The sequence below is a fragment of the Mirounga leonina genome, unplaced genomic scaffold, assembly GCF_011800145.1.
Source record: "Mirounga leonina isolate KUSES-001 unplaced genomic scaffold, KU_Mleo_1.0 Mir_176, whole genome shotgun sequence".
Taxonomy (NCBI): Eukaryota; Metazoa; Chordata; class Mammalia; order Carnivora; family Phocidae; genus Mirounga; species Mirounga leonina.
This window is the reverse complement of record NW_023270454.1, coordinates 25093683-25117776: the sequence shown is the minus strand read 5'-3', so window position 1 is coordinate 25117776 and position 24094 is coordinate 25093683. Positions and strand designations below refer to the sequence as shown.

Genomic DNA, 24094 nt, shown 5'->3' with positions numbered 1-24094 from the left:
ACTCAGTAACTTCAGACATAGATGATAAATACAACGTTTTCTCTCAAATCCTCCAATCTTAAGCTTCTTTACCAGACATTAAGTGTCACACTAAAGTATATTTAGAGTTTATCACGTCAGTGGCTACCCCCAAGGCATGTCCTTCATCTTTTCAAAAGCTGCTGGATAAATCCTCTGGAAATGATTGAAAGTTTTCTAATTTGTGGAGAATCAGAAGTTTAGAAAAATTATAAAACGGTAGCCATTCAGAATGCTTATTTTATTTTTCAGTTTGGTATCAAGGTGAAATTTTACAAACTCTTTTAATCTGCCCAAGCAGATTATTATTCTTCTCCTTCACCCTCAACTGTTTTCTGGTTGAATATTATATAGTTTGTGCTAGATGGCCATAAATGAGGCAAAAAAAAAAAAAATATATATATATATATATACCTACTATTTCCTCCTTTCCTGAATTTTGTCAATAAATGAAGGTTGAAGGGATATATAGGCCCTTGTGATCCATGCTGGTAGACACATCACAAATGGAATAAACGTGATTTAGTTCATTATTTTTGTTTCAGGCATTTTTTTAATTCACTGGCCTTTTTGTTTTGTAACTTTCTCAAGTGACTTATAGTTAGGAAAACACTAAGAAGAGAGATTTGTTGAGCTGTACATAAAATACGCATGCAGTGATTCTAGCATTTCATTTGTTTTATTATTTAGGTATAATCACTGATTACTGATACCTAATTTATTGATTTGTGTACTCCAGTTAGTAACTCTTAAATTAGAATGCTCTCCTTCTCTAATTCAATTAGCAATAATCGCCCCTCGGATAAACCTCATTGGCTACGATACTGCCACGGCGCAAAGCTCTCCTTCTCTAATTCAAATAAAAACATTTTTTTAGCAGACATTCCACTCACCATTTGTATTTAATAATCATGAAACATAATTAACAAGGTTTTCATAACCAACTCCACTAAGCATTTCTTTTAAAGATAAGATTGACAGCAAATAAACCACATTTGACATATAGTAATTAAAATGGATATACCACAGTAACGCCTTTTGAGGGAGCACAAACATAGTAGGTGGTTTTTCTCTCTGCATAAAATTTAGAAAATAATGTAAAAACCAGAGCACTTTGGAAGCTCAGGGTGTGGTCGGTCTGCTGTTTTTGTTCTCCAAGTCTCAGATCTGATTCAGGGACAACCTGGAGTATCCACTGATTTTTAAGATTCAGTCCAGAAGTTGCCAGGTACAGTCAAAACACCAGGAACATAAAATGAGAGTGTTTTCCTTTAAACAGTACAGGTGGTTCCCAGGCTTGCAGAACATAACCGAACAAATTGAAAACTAAGCATTTAATGTATGGTTCTGGGAGTTCTGGAGGCATGAAATTAATTGTTACATAGAATGTACCATAATCATTCTAAAATGATTCCCAGTGGCGTCATCCTGAGTCATGTCCACAGCACCCTCAAGCAGGCAGCACAAACCCAAACTCTGTCCTCAGCACATGTGCACAACCGTTTCACTCATCGATTCACTGGAACATTATTTTCTATGCCAAACATATTTCTTCAGAAGCATATTAAATACCTTTGACAAGAACCTATTTTGTGAGAATCCAGCACTATATAAAATATGCACTTGAGAGGCATGAAGATGTGGGGGAAAAAAAGCAGGATCTAAGGTTGATGAAAGGCTCTGAACACAGGGAAATTGTGTATAAATTCTTTGCTGTTGTGTAAAAGCTACCAACAAAATCTGCCAAAATAATAGGAAGTGTGAGTGACCTGTCAGCGAACCAGGAGCAATTTCCACCCCTTTGTTTGCTACAAAACTATTCAACAGTAAAATAAACTGCTCTGCTGGGAATTATTTCCTATTTGTATGCTGTCTCTATAAGATGTCCCTGACCAGCCTCACAATCATTTTTACAAAGCCATTAAAAGTTTCCTGACAGCCATCCTGAGTTTTCTTTGCTTCACTTTATGCCATTATTTCTGATTATAGCCTATTAGGTCCCATTTTACAATGGCACTCTTATTTTTTCAGATCACATAGATTAATATTTATTTCTGTGGATGGGAATTTTAGAGGAATGTTTTTCACAGGCATTAGGCATTTAATGAGATAAAAGAAGAGCTCAAAAAAACCAAAGATGCAAAATAAAATTAATACATACTGATGAGGAAAATGGCCAGGAATTATATCAAGAAGTTTAATTAAATCACTTTTTATAGAAATGTATACCACCATTTAGAGTAAAAGGAATTAATAAGATATTAGAACAAATAAAGGTGAGAATCAATAAGAAAAAGGCAATTCTAGTTTGTAGTTATAAATTGTCTATTTCCCCTTAGGTAATTTCCATATTTAATTACATATATCCTGTGTATGCATTATCCCCTTCCAAAATTTTAAAGGCAGACAAGATCTGTTTTTAGTGATGATAGAAGTTTGGATTTAACAATTAAAATGATGATACCTGATTGCTGAAAATAAGTAGGCCAAATAGATGGATATACGCATTCATCTTCTACAGGACTTTGCCATTTTTACTTATTGTATTGACTGTCTATTAAAAACACATTTCCCAGGGCGCCTGCGTGGCTCAGTCGGTTAAGCCTCCAACTCTTGGTTTCAACTCAGGTCATGATCTCAGGGTCGTGGGACTGAGCTCCAAGTCAGGCTCAAGCTTAGTGCAAAGTCTCCTTGAGAAGATTCTCTCCCTCTGCCCTTCCCCTCAACTCGATCTCTCTCTCTCTCTCTCTCAAATAAAGAAATAAATGAAATCCTAAAAAAAAAAAAAAAAAAAAGCTTTTCCCTCAAATCTCCAAATTTCCATCTCTCTTTCCTCTTCTTCCTCATAGTACCCCTTTGAGCATATCTTCCATCATTCATGGCAAGGACAAATGTTATTTGTCACAAGCACCTCCATGTTCCTTGCATCCAACTTAGTAAGTTTCTGTCATTATCCCCTCCTCTCAACCTTCTCTCTAATCATAGATTTGTCCACTGTCCTTTGCCTTCAGAAAGATATGTCCTATATTTAATTTGTCATTGTAGTTATGTATCCAGGTATTCAAAGGCAAACACTCCCTTATAATTTCAGAAGTAAAGAATAAGAAAATATTACTTGGATTTTATCTTCTTTCCCTTCCAATCATCCATCTAATTCTCTTCAGACACTAAACAAGCTGTCTAGAAAGTTTCCATTTCCTGACCTTTCAGTGTAAATTGTTCATAATTCAAACTGGCTTTCATCAACCTCTCTCTTTCGATAGAGGAAAGATCACCAGTGGCCTTGACATTTCCAATCATTTGTCTTTATTTCTTCTTGGGAAGCACTTATTAAGTACTTACTATGTAAAAGTATGCAAAACTATACTTGGAAATAAAACCATGAATACACGAGAATGCCTGCTCTCAAGTTGCTTATAATTTCTGATGCATTTGTCAATTCAGACATTGATTCTTCCTAAAATAGTCTTTCATTCTTGTAAGGCAAGGATCAGCAAACAATGGCCCCAGGCCAAATTCATAGCATTTCCTATTCTGGTATGTGGCCCAACAACTGACAATGTTTTTTTCATTTTTTAATGGTTGAAAACAAAACAAAACAAAACAAAACAAAACAAACTACTACTTTGTGACATGTAAACATTATATGGGATTAAAATTTACATAAAAGTTTATTGGAACAAAGCCAAATCCATTCATTTAAATATTGTCTATGACTGTTTTCATGCTATAATGGTAGACAAAGATCGTGTGGACTGCAAAGCCTAAGATATTTACTATCTGAACCTTTGCAGGATAAAATGTTGTTGATCCCATTCTTAGATATATCCCTATCATTTAAATCCTATTAGTGAAATTCTGTCATAGTGGCTTCATTATATTATGTTCCTTAATTATGATTCAGGAAAGGTAAACCTCACACTTTGGTTTTCTACTCCATTTCTTTTACATTAAATTCCTCTGAGAGTGCATTCATTTTTATTTATTGATTTATTTTAGAGAGAGACAGAGGAGGGGAAGAGGGAGAGAGAATCTTAAGCAGGCCCCATGCCCAGCACAGAGCCTGAAGCAGGCCCCGAGCTCACGACCCAGAGATCATGACCTGAGCGGAAATCAAGTATCAGACGCTTAACTAACTGAGTCACCCAGACAAGCCAAGGGTGCATTCATTCTTATTGCCTTATTGTAATCATGGTCAGATGATACAAAGATATTAATCTGTGGCCTTGTCAATTACCAGGCCTTCCTTCCTCTATCAATCACTTTACAGAAAAAAATCTGTTACATGAACAATTTGAAATAGACATAATAGTAAAAAAAAAGTATACTCTATTAAAGGTGATTCAAAACTAAAGAGAAAATAAAAAAAGGTGAAATACACATACACATACATGAACACACATAAATAAATTATAGATAGATGATAGGTAGATATATGATAGAGAGGGAAAGATACACAATGAGAATAAAAATAAGTATTAGTATTAGTATTATTTAAAAAGGCATAGTATTAGTATTAGTATTATTTAAAAAGGCATAAATAAGTATGTATTATTTAATTAGTATTAGTATTAGTATTAGTATTATTTAAAAAGGCATAAATAAGTATTAGTATTATTTAAAAAGGCATAAATAAGTATGTAATATATAAAGTGATCTAACATGTATACAGCCAATTTGGGCATTGATTTTGGCAGCATTATGGATTCATCCAAGGGTGGTATATAGACACTCCTAGGTAGGTACTGAATTACTGGAAATGTATATTGAGTCAAAGACTAAGATAAAAGACAGTTTGATGTTTTGATCAGAATGTAGCATTTAAGTTTAAAAATTCATAGATATATTGTAGATATAGTTCCCTTACTGATCTGGTCACTAGTGATTGAAAATAAATTGATTTTAGTAGTTCTGCATTGTTTAATTTTTCCTGCTTCTCTACCAGTCATGTTCCTAAGACTGGCACGATAGTTCCCTCCTTTGGCAGTAATTGAGAGTTGGCGGGAGAAGAGGGCCTTTGCAAAAAAAAAAAAAAAGAAAGAAATTTTAAAAATCTATTCAAAATGTATAACTGCGATCTTCATTATACTCCAACAAATAGTCTGTTTTTCTAGCTAGAATATTCTCACCAATATTTCATAAAAATCAATGATTTTCCACAGCTACTAAAGAGCACACCACACATTTTATTAATCAAATTCTTTTCAATCTCCACTTGGCCATCATATTTCCAATACCTATGTGAATCATCCCTAACTACTATGGGTCTTGGTGATTCTCTTCTTGTCTGAACTTCCATAGCACTTATATTTTGTGCCACATAACTTGGCATATAACCCTGCACTATCATTCTCAGTTAAAATGTTAGCCTTTGCTCTTCCCATATTTTTACATTTTCTAAACACAATAGTGAAGGTACAATATTTCCTCACTAAATACTTGTTTAAATGTCACTTATAACAGCAAAAAAAAAAAAAAAAAAGTCAAAAGTGTCTATTTCTCAGTCAAGCCATGTCATCCAGAATGATTGAGAAACTGAATTTCCAAAAATGTTGTGTGTGAACAACTGCCACTTGGCATATCATTTGTTACCAAGCTGAGAATAGTATAGAAGTTGAAAATAAACATTTAGAACCTTATATAGCAATTTGACGTTGCCATAATAGCTATGTGCTCCTATGATCAGTAGACTTATCTCTGTGAACAGGATTTAGACCAGTCTGGGTGATGTCAAACTTGCCTGGAAGGTTTCTTGGGAGAAAAATACTTACTGGGTAAAAAAAAAAAAAAAAAAAAAAGGATTGAGCAAAAACCAAAGTGATTCATCCTCCCCACCAAATAGTTTAAGAAGCACTGATTTTAAGCTTTCTTTTCTGTCCCTCTGTCTCTCTTTTTAAAATCCAAGCTGTCATAATCTGAGTCTACTGAGATATATAGAAAAGTAAATAATGAAACACTTTAAAAAGTAGTGTTCGCGGGCGCCTGGGTGGCTCAGTCGGTTAAGCGACTGCCTTCGGCTCAGGTCATGATCCTGGAGTCCCGGGATCGAGTCCCGCATCGGGCTCCCTGCTCGGCAGGGAGTCTGCTTCTCCCTCTGACCCTCCTCCCTCTCATGCGCTCTGTCTCTCATTCTCTCTCTCGCAAATAAATAAAATCTTAAAAAAAAAAAAAAAAAAAGTAGTGTTCGCTTTATCAGTAGAATGCAAATAATTATTCTCAATGAGGTTTTGTTCGTTTTATCATGAATCAAGACAAACGAAACAAAGGTTCTTTTGTACTGGATTGGAACGTCTAGGCTGGGATTCCTAGGATATTTTTCATAGCCATGTGGAAATATAAGTAATCAAGGTTAAGCTTTTTTGAATACACCAAATTCAGTGTACTCTGCTGATCCTGCTTTGCAGTATTAAAAAAAAAAATGAGATTTTACAATTATGCACAATTAATTTAGTATCAGTGGTTATCTCCCTGTTGAACCATTTTTTTTGAAAAAGAAAGACTATGAATTTGAAATACTTTCATCAATTTTAATTGAGATTACTGCTTATAACCTGAGCAATACAACTGATTTTTTCTGCAATTACATATATTCAATTTATCTAATTCTATTTGCCATTTCATTTATTAAGTGTATAAACAGTCTAGCTCAGATTAGTCAAAACATAGGTAGTCATGGAAATGCAGGAGGTGATTTGCCTTAATTTGACCTATCTTAGAAAACCATCATACAGCATGATTCTGATTCTAGGATATTAAAAGTACAAAGACCACATTACAGAAATTTTCATCCTTTCTTTTAACATTAGAAGAATGTTTTTATGTATTTTAGTGTTACAATAAAAATGGAGCTGATAACATTATACTGTCATAAATTGAGAACCAGTTTCTTTAGAGACAGGGTATTAAAGACGTTATGAAAACAGGCCTTGAGATCAACCAGACCTAGAGGTCATGTCCAGCTTTACACTCATATTAGCTGTGTAAATACTCCTTTTGACCCTCATTTACCTCGTGGCATAACAATATTATCTATTACATAGGATTATTATGCACATTAAATAAAATCATGTTTGAAAAGGTCAAGGGATCAATAATGTTACTTGTTATTTCCTTTTTTTTTAAGATTTTATGTATTTATTTATTTGAGAGAGACAGAGCATGAGCAGGGCAGAGGGGCAGAGGGACAGGGAGAAACAGACTCCCCACTGGGCAGGAAGCCCAATGCAGGGCTCAATCCCAGGATCCTGAGACCATGACCTGAGCTGAAGGCAGACACTTAACCGATTGAGCCATCCAGGTGCTCCATACCTGTTATTGTCATATAGAAAATTTTCTAGGGGCTATATTTCATGAAACTATAATAGTCTACATATTTTTACTACTTTTTTCAAATTTCCATAATGTTTTAGAGAGAAGTTCACTCTGAATATTTAAGAGTTTCAGAGAGTTACTTTAAGTATGGAATGATTGTTGCGAAAGAATTATTCAAGAGAATTTTTTTTACCCCCTCTATCATTTGGTAGTTCTGTGACATTGAGCAAATCACTTGACCTCTCTCATTTCAACTGGAAGTTGAGGGGACTGAATTAGGATTTTGTCAATTGTTTTCAAAAGAGAAAAAAAAAATCCAAAGCTCTCTGAATTACTTCTACTCTGCTTAAATGGAAAATGTTTTATCCAATTTATAAAAATATTATGTTAGATAAGAATAGCAATTAAAAAATAAATTTTTAGAGGGTTAAGTTTCAAATATCTACAGAATATAAGAGAAGAAAACTGTAGACCTTTTGTAAACATAGGACTAGATGATTTATGTCTTGGTTCTCTTGATTCTTTTTTTTTTTTTTTTAAGGTTTTATTTATTTGACAGAGAGAAAGACAGCCAGAGAGGGAACACAAGCAGGGGGAGTGGGAGAGGGAGAAGCAGGCCTCCCGTGGAGCAGGGAGCCTGATGCGGGGCTCAATTCCAGGACCCTGGGATCATGACCCGAGCCGAAGGCAGACACTTAACGACTGAGCCACCCAGGCACCCTGGTTCTCTTGATTCTTGTAAAGGAGCTGAAATCCTGTCTCAGGCTTGGTCCAAGGGCCAGTAGGCACTGAGAATCCCTGGGGCAGGAACTTAATGTCTGTTGGGAAAGGCATAAATTTGAATAATGGGGAAACCAAATTAAATATCAAAACCAAACGTGTCAAGATAGGTTGAAAAACCAGTAGAGTTTGGCAAAAAAGGTGTTGGTATTAAAAGTTAATATCAGGCACTAAAAAAATTAGACAACTATGGTGGATATCAGATAGTGTAAATTATATGGACCCATTTTGTTCATGGTAAATAACTTAATTAAATAGTAATGGAGATAGTTGAAACTACAGAATTAGTTGTGTTTAATTTTGTTCCCTAACATAATAAAGACCTGATTTGTATAGAAGCAATAAAAGTCTTTCCTGACTTTGTTTTACAAAGCACAATTAGTAAGTTGGTTAGCTAGAGGGAAAAAAATAAGATTAACAATTTTTTTCATTATCAGATGACACATGAAGTTAACTGAGCAGAAAGAAAAGAAAAGACAGAAAAAATGAATTGGAGCAACCAAGCTGAGCTATAGTATGTAAACTTTTCTTTAAAATAATGGAAAACTCATTATAATCATGACATCATTATGAATGCTAATGAATATCATGGGAGACAGGGCTTACTTCTTTCAAATATGTTCTATACTCTAGTTTCTTTAAGTAGCAGCAGAAAATACTTATTCAAATGGTCCCTTCCAACTATTGATTAGTAGACTCATCAATAAAAAGATCAATAAAACATTTGTTTAAATGCCAAATGTACACATCCCCCTGTACAATTTTTCTGACAGCTGGATACCTAGTCTTATTATTTTTTTTTAACTTCAAGAAGAGGGAGACTTCTTTGTAAGATAGACTTCTGAATTTTGACTAAAGAGCATAAATCTCTCCTTCATAGCTTTCCATCATTTGATTTGGTTCTTCTGTTTGAAGCAATACATCCTATCCTAAATTTTACATAAAACTCCTTCAAATGTTAAAGATAGTTTGTTAATGTGGCTTTAAATCATGGCTTCCAAAACTAAACTTAAGTTTTTTACCTTCAGTCCAACTTCAGAAATTCATTTTCTTTGCCATCCTAATTATCCACTTCATAGGTATTATTTATTTCAAAATCTATAATTGCTTTAAGTAATATGATCTGAGCACAGAGAAATGAGATCTGTCAAAATACAATTGCTTGCTTTTAGAAGACATTGTAAATGATTCTCTTTGGATTAATTTACCTTGATGCTTTGAAATTCTTATGTTAAAATGGTGTAAATTAAATCATTTCTCATCATTACAAGTCCATAGGATAAAGAGGGAACAAAGTTAAACTTTTAAGGAAAAGGATTGAACAGTTGTAATGAGATGGAATATCAAAAACAATATAATGCCTCTTTCCTTCTTAAAATGATCATCTGTCTCTTTTTTTAGTAGTGATACATGAGATTTGACAATGCGCATTTTACTAATATTTCTTTTTGCAGACATTCGTTGAAGAGCAACACAGGTTTTATTGATTACCTTTTCAGGTATGCATATGTAATCTCTTCCTGTGAATAGGTTACTTTGTCTTGTAACTATTTAAGAAATGTTGACAAAGCATAAATTGAGTTAATTTTACAGTTGTTGGAGTATCTACATTTGGTTAAATACTGTGTAATATTTAGGAATTTAATTTTTTTCTGTGTCACATGATCTCACAATGCAGATGGTGACATGTCATTTTGATCGAGTTCTTCCATCTTCCCATATTGTCCAGCACAGAAGTGCCTTATGTGGAAGACAGGCTTAATAGTTTTTGCAAGACTACTATTTACTGAAACAAGTTATTCTGAAGGGTGATAGATGTATCTTCAAAAATTATAAAGCTGTTTATAGGATAACTACATGCATTTCTATTTTTAAACCTTATTGTAACACACACATAAATTTGTTCCACATCAGAATGTCTTCACTGAATAACATTACACTTTACCTTTTAGGTCAATATACTTTTTTTTTTTTTAATGTTATGTTAATCACCATACATTACATCATTAGTTTTTGATATAGTGTTCCATGATTCATTGTTTGTGCATAATACCCAGTGCTCCATTCAATACATGCCCTCTTTAATACCCATCACCAGGCTAACCCATCCACCCACCCCCCTCCCCTCTACAACCCTCAGTTTGTTTCTCAATGTCCATAGTCTCTCATGGTTCGTCTCCCCCTCCGATTTCCCCCCCTTCATTTTTCCCTTCCTGCTATCAATATACTTTTAAAAATTATTTTAACATGATTTATATTATTTACTGTTTAATTATTATTGCAAATGACATTACAGTCTATTTCTTACAAGTATGTAGTGAAAAGATACTGACCAAATAATTTATACACCTATGTGTTTTGTTATGTTTGTAGCAGTTAAATAAAAACCATGAAAACAGGCCCATTTTTAAAGCATATTTTGCAAATGTTAGAAATAAATTTTATATTAAAAAATAACAATTTAGTTCTGTACCTACCTTCTTTATTGGTAGGAAGATACAAACCAAAGGTACATTTTCTTTGTTTTTTCTCTTTAAAACTAAAACTTTACTTATTGTATTGCCCACAGAATTGTATTTTGTGTTGTCTCTTTCTTACTGATGAATTAGATAGGAATTCTGCCACACTCTCCGATTTGATAAATTCTTGAATAATTAAACATGAAAACCATATTGAAAATTCACCAAAACTGCCTCTGCAATTTAGTTCAATGCAAATCCCTTAAAATGTAGTAGAAAGATTATCTAATCAGATCTGCTATTATTTTATTTCACCTTTAAGTTTTCCAAATAATTTCCAAAGTGAGCTATCAGTAAGTAAAATAAATTTTTAGGAAACTCTATTAGTAGATAACTGTATGCTGAACATTACACATTAAAGAGTTACTTCTTTTTAATTGAAGTCCAGTTGACACACAGTGTTACACTAGCATCAGGTGTACAATGCGGTGACTTGAAATGTCCCTACATTATGCTGTGCTCACCACAGGCGTAGCTCCCATCTATCACCTACAACACTCTTCCAATACCATTGATTGTATCCCCTCTGCTGCACCTTTTATCCCTGTGACTTTCTCATTAAAAGTTACTATTTTTCAACAAAGATGATGCTAGTGTATAGATTTGTAAATTCGCTAAGCTCATTTTCTTCTGCCCTTATCATAGGGAGGACATTCTTCATCTAAAAATCAAGGTGAGGTAGGAGTGACTCTTGTGGTGTTTTGGGGCATGGAAGAAAGAACACTGAAGATGGAGTCAGTAAAAGGATCCAGTTCCTGAAACAAGAAACACTTTGGTGGTTATTTCGGGCAATTTAGACTGCTAGTAGTTGTGCCACTAGATTGTGGCTCGTGTTCCATTTTCTTTAGCACGGCACAGATGAGATTTCAAAAGAGAATGGAATGATTGCCGTGTTGTTTGGCAAGTCCTAGATGAATGTTAGGTTTTGCCTTTAATTTACTGAACAACCCATAATGTGTCCTCTAAAAATGCTTAAATAAAATTTTGAATACAAATTACCAAAATACAAAAAAAAAGGAGTTTTAATGGGTAATAAATTAGTAGCTTACATAGTTAAGAGATAAACAATAATTTTGAAGTTTAAGTTTTGTTTTCTTTTTAATTCTTATTACATAGTTGTATCTCCAGTTTTCACCTGAGAAACATATAAAATCATTACATAAGAAGTATATGGACAAATGCAAAGTTGTCATTTTAAATGCTTTCAGCAATATTTTTTTAATTTTTAGCAATTCAATATTTAGTAAAGTAAAATTGAGGGCATTAATTTGCTGTGTTGTTTTCTTTCTACACCATCTCTTAAGTTGTTCAAAACTGAGATTTATGACCTAGCTGAAATATGAAAATGATATTAAAGAAATAACTAGACTTTGGTGTTAAATTATAATTTTGACCACTATGTTTGAAATATAAAATATAAACAATAAGAAATCAAGGAATACCTTGGAAAATTAAAGTTACATAGAAATTTTAGGAAATTTCCAGAAAAATGAGGACTAAGATTTAAATAATCATTGAAATTATAAATCTAATCTCCAAAAGCATTAAAATAATTACATAATTGTCAACATATTTAGAAAGAGGAAAAGTTAGGAACTGTGTAAACAAAATTATTATCGTCCATAAAGAAACACCAATAGAAAATATTTAATTGATAATTCAAGAGCTATCGCTACTGGGCATTCTCTTTAAAGTGAGTAAATGTAATTGATTGCATACAGTGGGACTGGGAATAAGGAGATATGAAGAAAGAAACTAGTACTTTTTTGCATTATTTTTTTATCATGCAAATTACTTTGAAAAAAGGAATAGGTACTTTTGTTGTGAATAAAACTAAATCTCAGACCAGAACTGTAGTTTAAGATCTATACAAGATAGATTTATGTGATTTTATAAATCTCGAGTAAAAATTTTCATGTGTAAAGACATTTGTATGAATAATTTTTATGTTAAACTCTTCAACTTTATATCCTTAAGAAATTTCCACTGAAAAATCTAAATTACTATAAACACATTTCTTTCTGAAGTGTATAGAATGTACTTGTATGTGTATAGTGAGTCCTTATTTCTCATGTAAAAAAGTGTTTCAAAACGACAGCAAAAGGTTGCCTAAAACACATACATCATTCTGGTCATAATTATCTACATAACTTGGCTGGTTCTCATTAATAATTCTTGAGGAAGACTTGATCTGCTTTCTTAGATAAAATCACCTACTATTCAAATCCAATAACCCGCTATTGCACATTTTACGTGTTTCCCACTGTTGTTTTCCCAACGTTAGGCTTACACACTAATAGAAGCACAATGTGAGAATTTTCAAACAGTGTGATTTTTAATCAACAATTAGAAGGGCTCTTTAAGTCTAGGGCTTCAAAGACCAATTTCATAAATTTATTTCTCTTGACACCTACAGACTAATCTAACAGATGTAGTTTGCATTACTTTCTTCAGGAAGCTTTTTGCAGGACATCACTGCAACTCAAAGGGACAAAAGCTTAAATCTTTATCATTCTAAACTTTTTTTAAGATAAGCCATGTTTGAATAGAGGCCCATTGAGAAAAGAGTAAGTGGGGAAACGTTCCTCTCTGAAATATAACATGGCATTGAATTCAAAAGCTTGCTCAATGGCTTCATGGGGAAATGAATGGTCTGTGCCATATAAAGGGGCTGGGGTTTTAATCAATATTTTTGTGGACAGAGTTTGGAGAAGTAGTAATTGGATTAGAAACAGAATGAAATGCTGAAAAGGGAAATGTGGAGGGATAAGTAAGGGAACGGATAAATGCACAGAAAGCTGCAGTGCTTAAGGTAAGGGAGACCACCAAAAGAGAAAGAAATGTGCACTCTTGTCTTTTCCTATTTCTAATTTCAGCTTCAATTTCTTGATATCTAAGTACTCAGAACACTGTACACAATCTGTTCCTAAGGACCAATTCCACTCTACTAGAGCACTAGCAGTATTTATTTATAAAAGTAAAGTAACTTTCATATGTGGGAATTCCAAACTGAGAAAACAGACATTTTAGAGGCGATTCACATCAGACTTCCACTAGAAAGTATGTTCCCCTGCAGTTCAGCACCATTTAAATTACCATTAAAACCAGTAATAAAACTTTCATGCCTCCAAATATAAGACCCATGCATGATAAGATACGTGTGATTTTCATTTAAGCTCTTCTAGTACCCATGAAAGAATAAATAGCACCATGGTGTGTGTGAAGAACAGCAGCTAAAGCTCTAATAAGCAAACACAGAAAGAATGGAATTAAAAAGTATTAAAAATTAGAAGAATGGTAGCTAAAGATGACAAAATAGGTGAAAACCAGAGGAGTGGAAAAGTTAGCCATCTTGAAAAAAGTCCATCATCCTTGAGCCTGCAATTTAAACATTTTTTTGTCAACCCATTTCAGTTTGCATTCTGAATTCATAAGTCTGGGAGAGAATTCTATTTCTCGAAGCTCACACTGTAGGGGGCAAGATGAAATTGTGGGTACAACTAGGATAAATAAAGCAAGAGTGTTATCTACTATATACCAAAAAATAAAAGAAAAAGAAGATGAAAGTATAACTAAACCATATTGCATGAATCCTCACCAACTTACTCGCAAAAGCTGAAACCCGATGTAATCTGACATTGCACCAAAATTGAATTTTTATTTAAAGCAAGCAAATAGCATCTTCCAAGAGGTTTGATGTAAAATTCTATATCTAAGTATTTCAGTTTTTATCTAAATGTTACTAACTAATGAGTTATACTGGAAAATTGTATCGCCATTCTCTTAATACCAACAATAACTTTGAAAAATATTATATTTATGTTTAATCTTGTCATGGGAAAAAATAATTCCAAAAGACTCACTTCTACTACTCTCACTCGAGATTTATCTTCTAAAATCCCAAGGAAGTAGCTTTTCTTTTTCTGTTATAGAACTCCAAACTATCTTATACAGCATATTTGCACAGTACTTTTTGACTATGTGATCCTGAATTAATAGACCCATGAGGTTATATTTACCCTTAAAAAGTTCATTGATAAATTATTCTATGAAACATTTTTCACAAGCATATTAGAAGAGCACTGTTTTGTGGGAATTGTAAAGAACAATATTAAGGTGAGGAAGAAATTAGATATATACATGTTTAAACTTCAAGAATGCATAAAAGAATGAATAGCCCAAGGCTCTAAGCAATGGAGTTTTCATTAAATTCATTTAACAAATGTTGTTTGACTATCTGCCAAGTGTAAGGCACTGTACTCAACATGTCGGGAATACAAACATGAATTAAATAGGCCCTTGACTAAAAGAGATAGTAAGATGTGATGGTTAATTTTATGTTAACTGGGCTATAACTAGGCTATGGTGCCCAGTTGTTTAGGTGAGCACCAATCTAGATGTTGCAGTAAAGTTGTTTAGAGGTGATTAACACACTTGTTCTTCAAGCAAAACAGATCACCTTCCCTAATGTGAGTGGGTCTCATCCAATCGACTGGAGGGCTTAAGATAAGAGAGTTTTCCCAAAGAAGGAATTCTTCCTCAAGAGTTCCACACAGAAATCTGCTTGAGTTTCCAGTCTGCTTACAGATTGCTGACTCAAGGCTTCAATATCAGCTTGCGTCTGAGTTTCCAGTCTACTGGCCTCATCTCTGGATTTCAGACTCCAGACTACAACAACCACTCTTACATGAATTTCCTGCTGGCTGTCCTGCCCTAGGGGTTTCGGACTTGTCCCCCCACCCACCGTCTCACCTGAGACAATTTCTTGAAATAAAAGGATAGAGATAGAGACAGAGACAGAGATAGGTGGAGATGGGGATAAAGATAGTAATAGAGTCAGAGATAGAGAGATATAGATACAGATATTAGTTCTATTGGTTCTGTTTCTCTGGAGAAAAGTTTTCTCTTTACATAATGCTCAACAATTTCCTCAGGACATTATTTTATAATTAGAAATGTAAATCTAGAAATGTAACACCAGATAGCTTACACACTCTGAAATTGGCATCTTGTGTTTAAACAGAAAACAAAATAGCTTCACATAAGAAATAATTATTTAGGAATACAAAATAACAGAGCAATATGAAATAAAAGTTTATTTGCTGTATTCATACATATTTCATTTCTATTTCTTTATATCATATATATGGACTATGTTAATTACATAGGAAATATGCCTTTCTTTTTTTGTATTCATTGAATGTCTTTATATTCTGCATTTAACAGTTATAAGCAGGACATAGTTTTAGCTAAGGCACAATTTTCAATATTATCCCCAATGCTTTAAAACATACATTGGGGGCGCCTGGGTGGCTCAGTTGGTTAAGCGACTGCCTTCGGCTCAGGTCATGATCCTGGAGTCCCGGGATCGAGTCCCGCATCGGACTCCCTGCTCGGCAGGGAGCCTGCTTCTCCCTCTCCCGCTCCCCCCTCTTGTGCTCTCTCTCTCTCTCACTCTCTCTCTCAAATAAATAAATAAAATCTTTAAAAAAAAAAAGATAAAACATACATTGGTCAGCTGAAATGTATTTGTGCTTTAATATCAACATCCAAAGCAAAATAAAGGCCATAAGTTTAAAAAAAAAAACATACATTTGGGGCACCCAGGGGGCTCAGTCAGTTAAGCAGCCCACTCTTGATTTCGGCTCAGGTCAGATTTCAGGGTGGTGAGATCCAGCCCTGTGTCAGGCTCTGCACTCAGTGGGGAGTGTGGTTGAAGATTCTCTCCCTCTCCCTCTGACCCTCCCACCATTCATACTCTCTCACTCTCTAAAATAAATAAATAAATCTTAAAAAAAATAAAAATAAAAAGTAAAAAAACACATTGATAGCTGCTCTCAAAAGTACAAATCTGACATTTCTTACTCTTTTTGCTTACTCTTCCATTAGAGTATTAAAATATTCGTAAATTTTTGTTTTATATAATATAGAAAGCTAACTTATCCTTATATTTTCTTTCATTTTGCATTATGAATTCTTAGCATAAACTCATATATAGGATGAATATAAGATTTCTATAGGCTGTGATTTGGAAAATCTGATGCAATAAATTAGTTCTTCATAACTATCCTTGCTTTGACACTCACTGTTGATGTATGCTTGCTGATAAGCGTTCTCAGGTTGAAGGAAATGAGTGAAGGCTGTCATCATGGGGTTTGGTTTTCACCTCTTTAATTTCTAATTTTTATAGAAAATTATATATAATATATATACATATGTATGTAATTTCTCACTATATATAGCCAGATATAGAGAGAGAGATAGATATACATAATCCTATGTAGTTTCAACTTTAGTTGTTTTAGGAGAAGTCTATGTATTCAAAAGCTTTAAAGAGAGAGAAATTCAGGTAAGTAAACTCACATCCCTATTGTCCAGACATGTCACAAAAGTGTCACATCAAGTTTTTGCTTGCTTTTTCAGCTTCAGATTCTATATAGTTAAATTAACTCATCTGAAGCCATCAAGACATGTTCTGAAAAAGCACATTCTTTAAGATTTGCATTGAACCAAATTGCATTAAACCATTAACCGGTACTCTGGAATAGCCCACTTGTAATGTAGAAAGAAAATTCTTTGTCTTTACATTTGCAAATCAAATTCATGAGGTGACAGTTTTGTGATGAAAAGTATGGATTCCACTAGATTATCTTATTAGTGTTAGTAACCGAAGTTTCAAATTCTGTGATATAACCAACACATCTGTGTCAGCTACTAAACTGCTGGTCCTGTAGGACTTAGATATATACTCTCTACAAAATTATTTTGCTTTGATTTAAATCATTTTGATGCTACATTTCCTATATCTGTGTGTTAACCCAGATTTTTCATCCATAATGTTTTTATAAAAATATGAATGTGGTATAAAATTGCATGATTTGTTTTATCACAAGCAAATATTTATATTTTCATATATGCATTTATTTACACACTCATATGTACCTTATTCAAAATGGTCTTAGCTATATAATTATAAAACAAAACAAAATAGTATATGCAATTTAAAATGTTGTCTTACTTGTTAAACTATAGCTTAGCAAAGATGATAGTAATTCCATTTAGCAATTTAGCTTATAACTGAAATATTTTTGAATTAAAAATGGTTTCATTTGTTTTATTTTATTTTAAAGATTTATTTTTTTTGAGAGAGAGAAAGAGCACGATTGCATGCACATGCACACCAGTGTTGGGAGGGGCAGAGGGTGAGAACCTTCAAGCAGACTTCGTGCTAAGCATGGAGCCCAACAAGGGGCTCCATCTCAAGACCCATGAGATCATGACCTGACCAGAAAACAAGAGTTGGATGCTTAACTGACTGAGCCACCCAGGCACCCTAAAATGGTTTCATTTCTTTTAAACAATCATAGACATATTGAGTTAAATTATTTCCTTTATTTAAAGTAAGAGGTCTTTTCCTATAAAATATCTGGAAGGAGGCTGGACTATCTTATCTCACCCATATATTTTTTTTTCTTATTATTTTAGGGCATAGCTTTAAAGTGTAAATTGTTGTCTCCATATATCAATATATGACAACAACACTGGCTAGGCTGAAAATAAGAATTCAAAGTAAAAAATCTAAACAATGACATTAAATATTTATTTTGCTCACATCTCATGGCCATGCTAACCTTAAAAATGAAACACTAAAAACAGTGAGTGTCAAAGCAAGGATAGTTATGAAGAACTAATTTACTGCATCAGATTTTCCAAATCACAGCCTATGGAAATCTTATATTCATCCTATATATGAGTTTATGCTAAGAATGCATAATGCAAAATGAAAGAAAATATAAGGATAAGTTAGCTTTCCTTATTATATAGAACAAAAATTTACAAAAAATTTAATACTCTAATGGCAGAGTAAGCAAAAAGAGTAAGAAATGTCAGATTTGTACTTTTGAGAGCAACTATCAATGTGTTTTTTACTTTTTATTTTTATTTTTACTTTATATATCAAGAGAGGTTCCATGATGAGGTCTACCAATATCTTATTTTATTTTGGGTGTTTGGTGCATGTCCAAACTTGTGTGTGAACACATAAATAACATAATTACTTTAATATTACATATTTTGGATGTATACGTGTTTATGTGGAGAGATACATATAGCTATGGCAATATAAAATAATTATAATTTATTATCTTATTAAAATATAGCCTCTAATACATATAATCAATACCCATTTTGTTAGATATTATTTTACTTTCTGAATGCTGTACCAATATTTTACAGAAAAAAATCTTTCTGGGATGGGCAAGGTACACATAAATAAAGAATTAATATTTTTCTATATAAATCTAAAGTATTCATTCCATTGAGACCTCATAAAAATGAGATGAAAAATAAAAGAGAATCAATATTTATAAAGCAACTAATAGACCCCAATTTCCCATCAGATTATTTGTATGCTATTTTCTTTCATTTTGTTAAAGTAACCATTGCCTCAGAAAATGTGAGACATTCTAAATTAAGGAGCAAAGTTATTACTCTGTGTTCATTCTATGTATTTCACTTCTATTGCCTTTATTTTAATTAGAACAAGTAATTAGGAATCCACAACATACCATCTTTCCTCCTCACATATTAAACCGGTATAGAATAACAGCCAGTATCACAGTTTTAATATTCTCCTCCCCAAACATCTCATATATGCCTGAATTTCATTGTGTTTCTGAAATATAATTCTACTTAACAAAACTGCAGCATAAAACTGCAAAGGAAGTTTTTAAATACCTGAAATCCGAGGAGCTTTTCACTAGGCTTAATGTGCCTCTGAAATTCACATTCTATGGGTTGTATCACTTTGATTCCATCTTCATAAAAAACATAGAACATGTTCCCAATTCCAAGACCTTAGGAATAAAAACACATTCAAAATTTCAAAATAAAATTATCAGAAAACTTTACAACCCAAACTCAGTGCTCCTCATAATACCAGCAAGAGATCTATTTGTAAAGTTGTGTAATGTTAATAAAGCAAACCATATGAAGCCTTTACCATACACCAAAGCAACTTTCTGATATTATGCAGACCTTCTCCTTTATTCTCCCTACACTGCAATTCAATGATTTCTTTAATATAATTCAATAAATGTTTCAGGTAAAAAATGAATTTTATAAACTCTTTGATACATAGATTATATCTGAGACCATCCCCCATTTAATTTAGGTGTTGATTACGGAATAAAAATATTTTTGAAGGGCGCCTGGGTGGCTCAGTTGGTTAAGCGACTGCCTTCAGCTCAGGTCATGATCCCAGGGTCCTGGGATCGAGTCCCGCATCGGGCTCCCTGCTCTGCGGGGAGCCTGCTTCTCCCTTTCCCACTCCCCCTGCTTGTGTTTCCTCTCTCGCTGTGTCTCTCTCTGTCAAATAAATAAATAAAATCTTTAAAAAAAATATTTTTGAAGAATTATATTTATTGTATATTTTTATTAGAGTTCCCTAGGGAAAATAGAATTTCATTCTTTGTAGAAATTTAGTTCACATAAAGACTGTTAAAAACAAAAAGACCAAGTCCTCCAGATTTTGGAGAATATATATTTTCCTAAAATACCTTTTGTAAATGTAACCCTTCGTAGAGGTCTTAAATTTCAGTTTTATACCAGCAAAGTTTGGGATCTATTTCTACACTTTAAAACTTGCATGAATTTACAGTCTTAGAAAAATCTGAGTGAATGATTTAAATCATACTTTTAATTTTGTTCACACTACAGATTTGGGTGTATGATATCTCAGAAATTCATCTCACTTTCTTTATCAAGCCACACGTAATGGGCGCAGGACACTACGATTTGACACCCGGAATGCGGTTGGGGTTAACTGATGCCTGCACCTGGGGAGCATCCGTATATTCCATATATGCCTGTTCTCTTTGTCTCCTCTGCTTCTGCTTTGTTCCAACATGGCCAGACCTAAGCGCATACAGTCCTTTCCTTTTCTGGTCCTCACCCGATCCCTTGCCCAGCTGTACTGGTTTGTACAATGATATTTACTCAATCTAAATATAGCATACACCATTCAATGATAGCATGTGTTCTTTAAAAGATAAGTAATGATATTCAAATCTTGGTAGTTTGAAAAGCCAAACCATTGCCGTTTAAATGATAGCATGTGCTCTTTAAAAGATAAGTAATGATATTCAAATCTTGGTAGTTTGAAAAGCCAAACCATTGCCGTTTAAAAGGTTTACATTCTAAAAATATTGATAAAAAGAAAGATTTTATTTAAATACAAAAAATTCCCCAAGCATCATTTTCATTTTGATCGATAATATCTGCAAGGTTTATTAAGTCAAGCCTGAGGACCATGATAAAGGTGTACTGATTCATAAAAATATTTGTTTATTCAACTTAAACCATATTTACTCTTATTAAATATGTTCCTAGTTAATAAAAAATAAGTCTCCAACTTTGTCCATTGAGCCATATATCCATCTATTCTTATGATTTAGAGGAAAATGTATTCAATCATAATTATGACTTTATTTGTGTTTATACATAGTGGTTATAATTTTCTTTTAGCACATGAAATTATTTCTGTCTAATATGCTTATGCATTTTAAGTGACTCCAGATTGTTTTGACACATCTTACTGTTTTATAAATATTTGATAGCACTCATATTTTAAAACATGCAATCTTTATCAGTTAATTATGTATTATAATTCCAGAGAGCACTACATTATAATGGAATATTCCTGAACAATAGAAAAAGTCGCAAAAACTAAATTCAAGTCATATTTTTCATAAAATAAATTTAGTAGTTGTCAGTTCTTATTTATAATTATAGTCTTGCATAAAGGAATGTAAGTTCTATGCCCAAGGGATAAAACCTTAAAAAGTCAGTTTTTACTCAAAAACAATTGATTCTTATCAGCAAGCTTCCATGTCAACACTAACATAGGACTGACATGCACGTCAGTGACTATCAATTTAACATTATTGGTTGTTGAAACTTGAGAACACGACCAGATTGCGATGTGGTACCTAGTTTTCAGCTGTGTCAGTTACACACTACGTTTGATGATTTTTTACAAAGCTCCTAAAATTTTTAATGAACATGACTCTCCCTTCCTTCAGCTGCTGCAAAATTCTGCTCCCCAAGCAGGAATCCAAATGTGTTTGAAGCTGACAAATACTGTAGGTCCAGACTACAAAATTTCCTGAAATATTTCTGCCCTTATTCAAATGGATACTTTCATTGCATTATTTACTATAATCTGTACAAAATACAGATTATCACCTCCTGCATTTCCATTACTACCTATGTTTTGACTAATATGAGCTGTATTTTCCTCTAAAACCCAGTTAATCCATCCAAATCACTTGTCCAAATCTCAAGTCTATTTTCTTACTTTTTATATGAGTTACACATTCAGCGTTTTTACAAAGCTTGAACTACTTTCCAGGTTACAGGTTATTGAAGAAATACAGATTTCATTATGAAAGGTTTATTTTGTTTTTGAACTTCAATGTTTTCAGTGGAATTATAGCTTTTCAGTGTTGATGAATAGTAATGACAACAAAATGCCATATATAAATATATTAGCTAAAATAATAATTATAAAATAAGTAACTATTTTTTAATCACTCTGCTATGAATTAAAATTTTATGTATACCCTTAGATTCATCTATGAATTCCTCATCTTGCTAACCACAAGAGGTATGTTTACCTTTTTTTTTTTTTTTTGTGGCTAGGGAAATTTTTTTTTTTAATATTTTATTTATTCATTTGAGAGAGAGAGAGAGAAAGCTAACACGAACAGGGGGAAGGGAAAGGGCAGAGGAAGAAGCAGACTCCCTGCTGAGCAGGGAGCCCAGTGTGGGGGCTGGATGTCAGGACCCTGGGATCACACCCTGAGCTTAACTGACTGAGCCACCCAGGTGCCCCTTGGCTAGAGAGATTTTTTATATCAAGTTTTCTGTAGGATTTAGCAGCAGAATTCATTATCTGAATATATGATACAGATGTGTTTCTTTTTAAACTTACTGCTATAATATTATACCTATATACATTTATTATGATTACACTGGGCACAGAATAATATAAATTACCTGATAATGAAGATGTTAGAAATTAAAGACACAAGCAGATTTTCATTTGGAGCATCCATTAGCTTTATTTATAAATAAAATAATAATGTATTAGTGTATGTTCACCATAGCTGTTAAATTTCCATGTCCGAACTTTTTTTTTTTTTTTTTTTGGATGGGAGAATGTAACAGAGAGATAAACTCCATTCTCTGGTTTCAAACAACTCAGAGGCCAATCATGGCTCTATACCTCAGTGTTGTACCATGGGAAAGTTATTCAGTCTATGTCATAATTTCCCCATCTCAAATTTGGAGATAATAATTATACTTATGTCATACAGCTATTGTAAGAATCAAATTTGTTGGGGAAAGTAAAACATTTAGCAGAGTGACTGGCACACAGTAAAATTTCAAAAAATGGTACTGTCGCTATTTTTATGACAGACATTATCTCTTCTTTTTAAACATTAGTAAAAAAAAATGGTATATAACCAGATTTTGATTTCTGTTTCCATTTTTTCCTCAAATCTATACTGTGAGATATACTGCTACATTTCAGTTTTCTATGATACCAAATTCTATGAGTCTATGAGCCTGCTAAAAGATCAACTTCATTTCCTAGTAGGCAATTCTCATAGTTGATCCTTTCAGGGGGTCTGCAAAGTCAAAACTATTTTCATAATAATACTAAGGTGTCATTTGCATTTTTCTCCCTCATTCTCACAAATTAGATTCTTCCAAATGTAGAGTGTACTTTTTTGACAGGCTACATGACATATGATGTAATGAGTGATATCACAGCTATTCAGTGCAGAAGCAGATATAGGCATCCAGCATCTTCTATTCAGTCAGACATTAAAAAGATTTGCAAAATGAAAAACAATATGAGTCTCTTCATTTTTTAAAATATAGCCTTAAAACTGTGTTACTTATGGATACTTATAAATGAATTTATTATGGTTATTTTCAATAAATTAAATAAAAAAATCTTTAATGTTTCTCTGTTTTATTTCTAATATGGTAAATATTGGTGGATAGGAGTAACCCAGATAAACAAAAGCTTTTGAGTTCTCAATAATTTTGAAGAATGCCAAGTGGTTCTGAGTCCCAAAAAGTTTAATAACCATGTAGGTTTCAATTACAGCTCTCTCCTCATTCGTGCATTGTATTGCAGGATATTACAAAAGTCCCTGGCTTCAGTTAAAAGCTTCACCACTCTCGTCACAGTAAAGATCAGCAATACGTGCAGGCTCTAGTTTCTTTTTTCATCCCCCAGTGAAGACAGACACATGTACTTTGTCTTTTCGGGGTCGATTGTTAATCTAATGGAGTATAGCGGCTCCAGAAAGTGATCCATAATTTGTTCCTTGTGAGTTTTCTTTTTGCTTTTTCTTTCTCTACAGAGAAAGGATGCAAGCAAGAATTACTTG

General features: G+C 33.2%; 1 protein-coding gene and 1 pseudogene across 3 annotated transcripts in view; both read right to left on the bottom strand.

The window, feature by feature from the left end:
• The window catches only part of FSTL5 (follistatin like 5), a 684607-nt gene that overhangs the window by 77437 nt on the left and 583076 nt on the right, over positions 1-24094 (bottom strand). For all 3 annotated transcript variants that reach the window (XM_035022792.1, XM_035022794.1, XM_035022795.1), the window contains one exon: positions 19365-19483. In XM_035022792.1, coding sequence (XP_034878683.1) covers positions 19365-19483 — 119 coding nt within the window. The remainder of the gene's footprint in view (positions 1-19364; positions 19484-24094) is intronic.
• Positions 751-860, bottom strand: LOC118022602 (annotated as a pseudogene).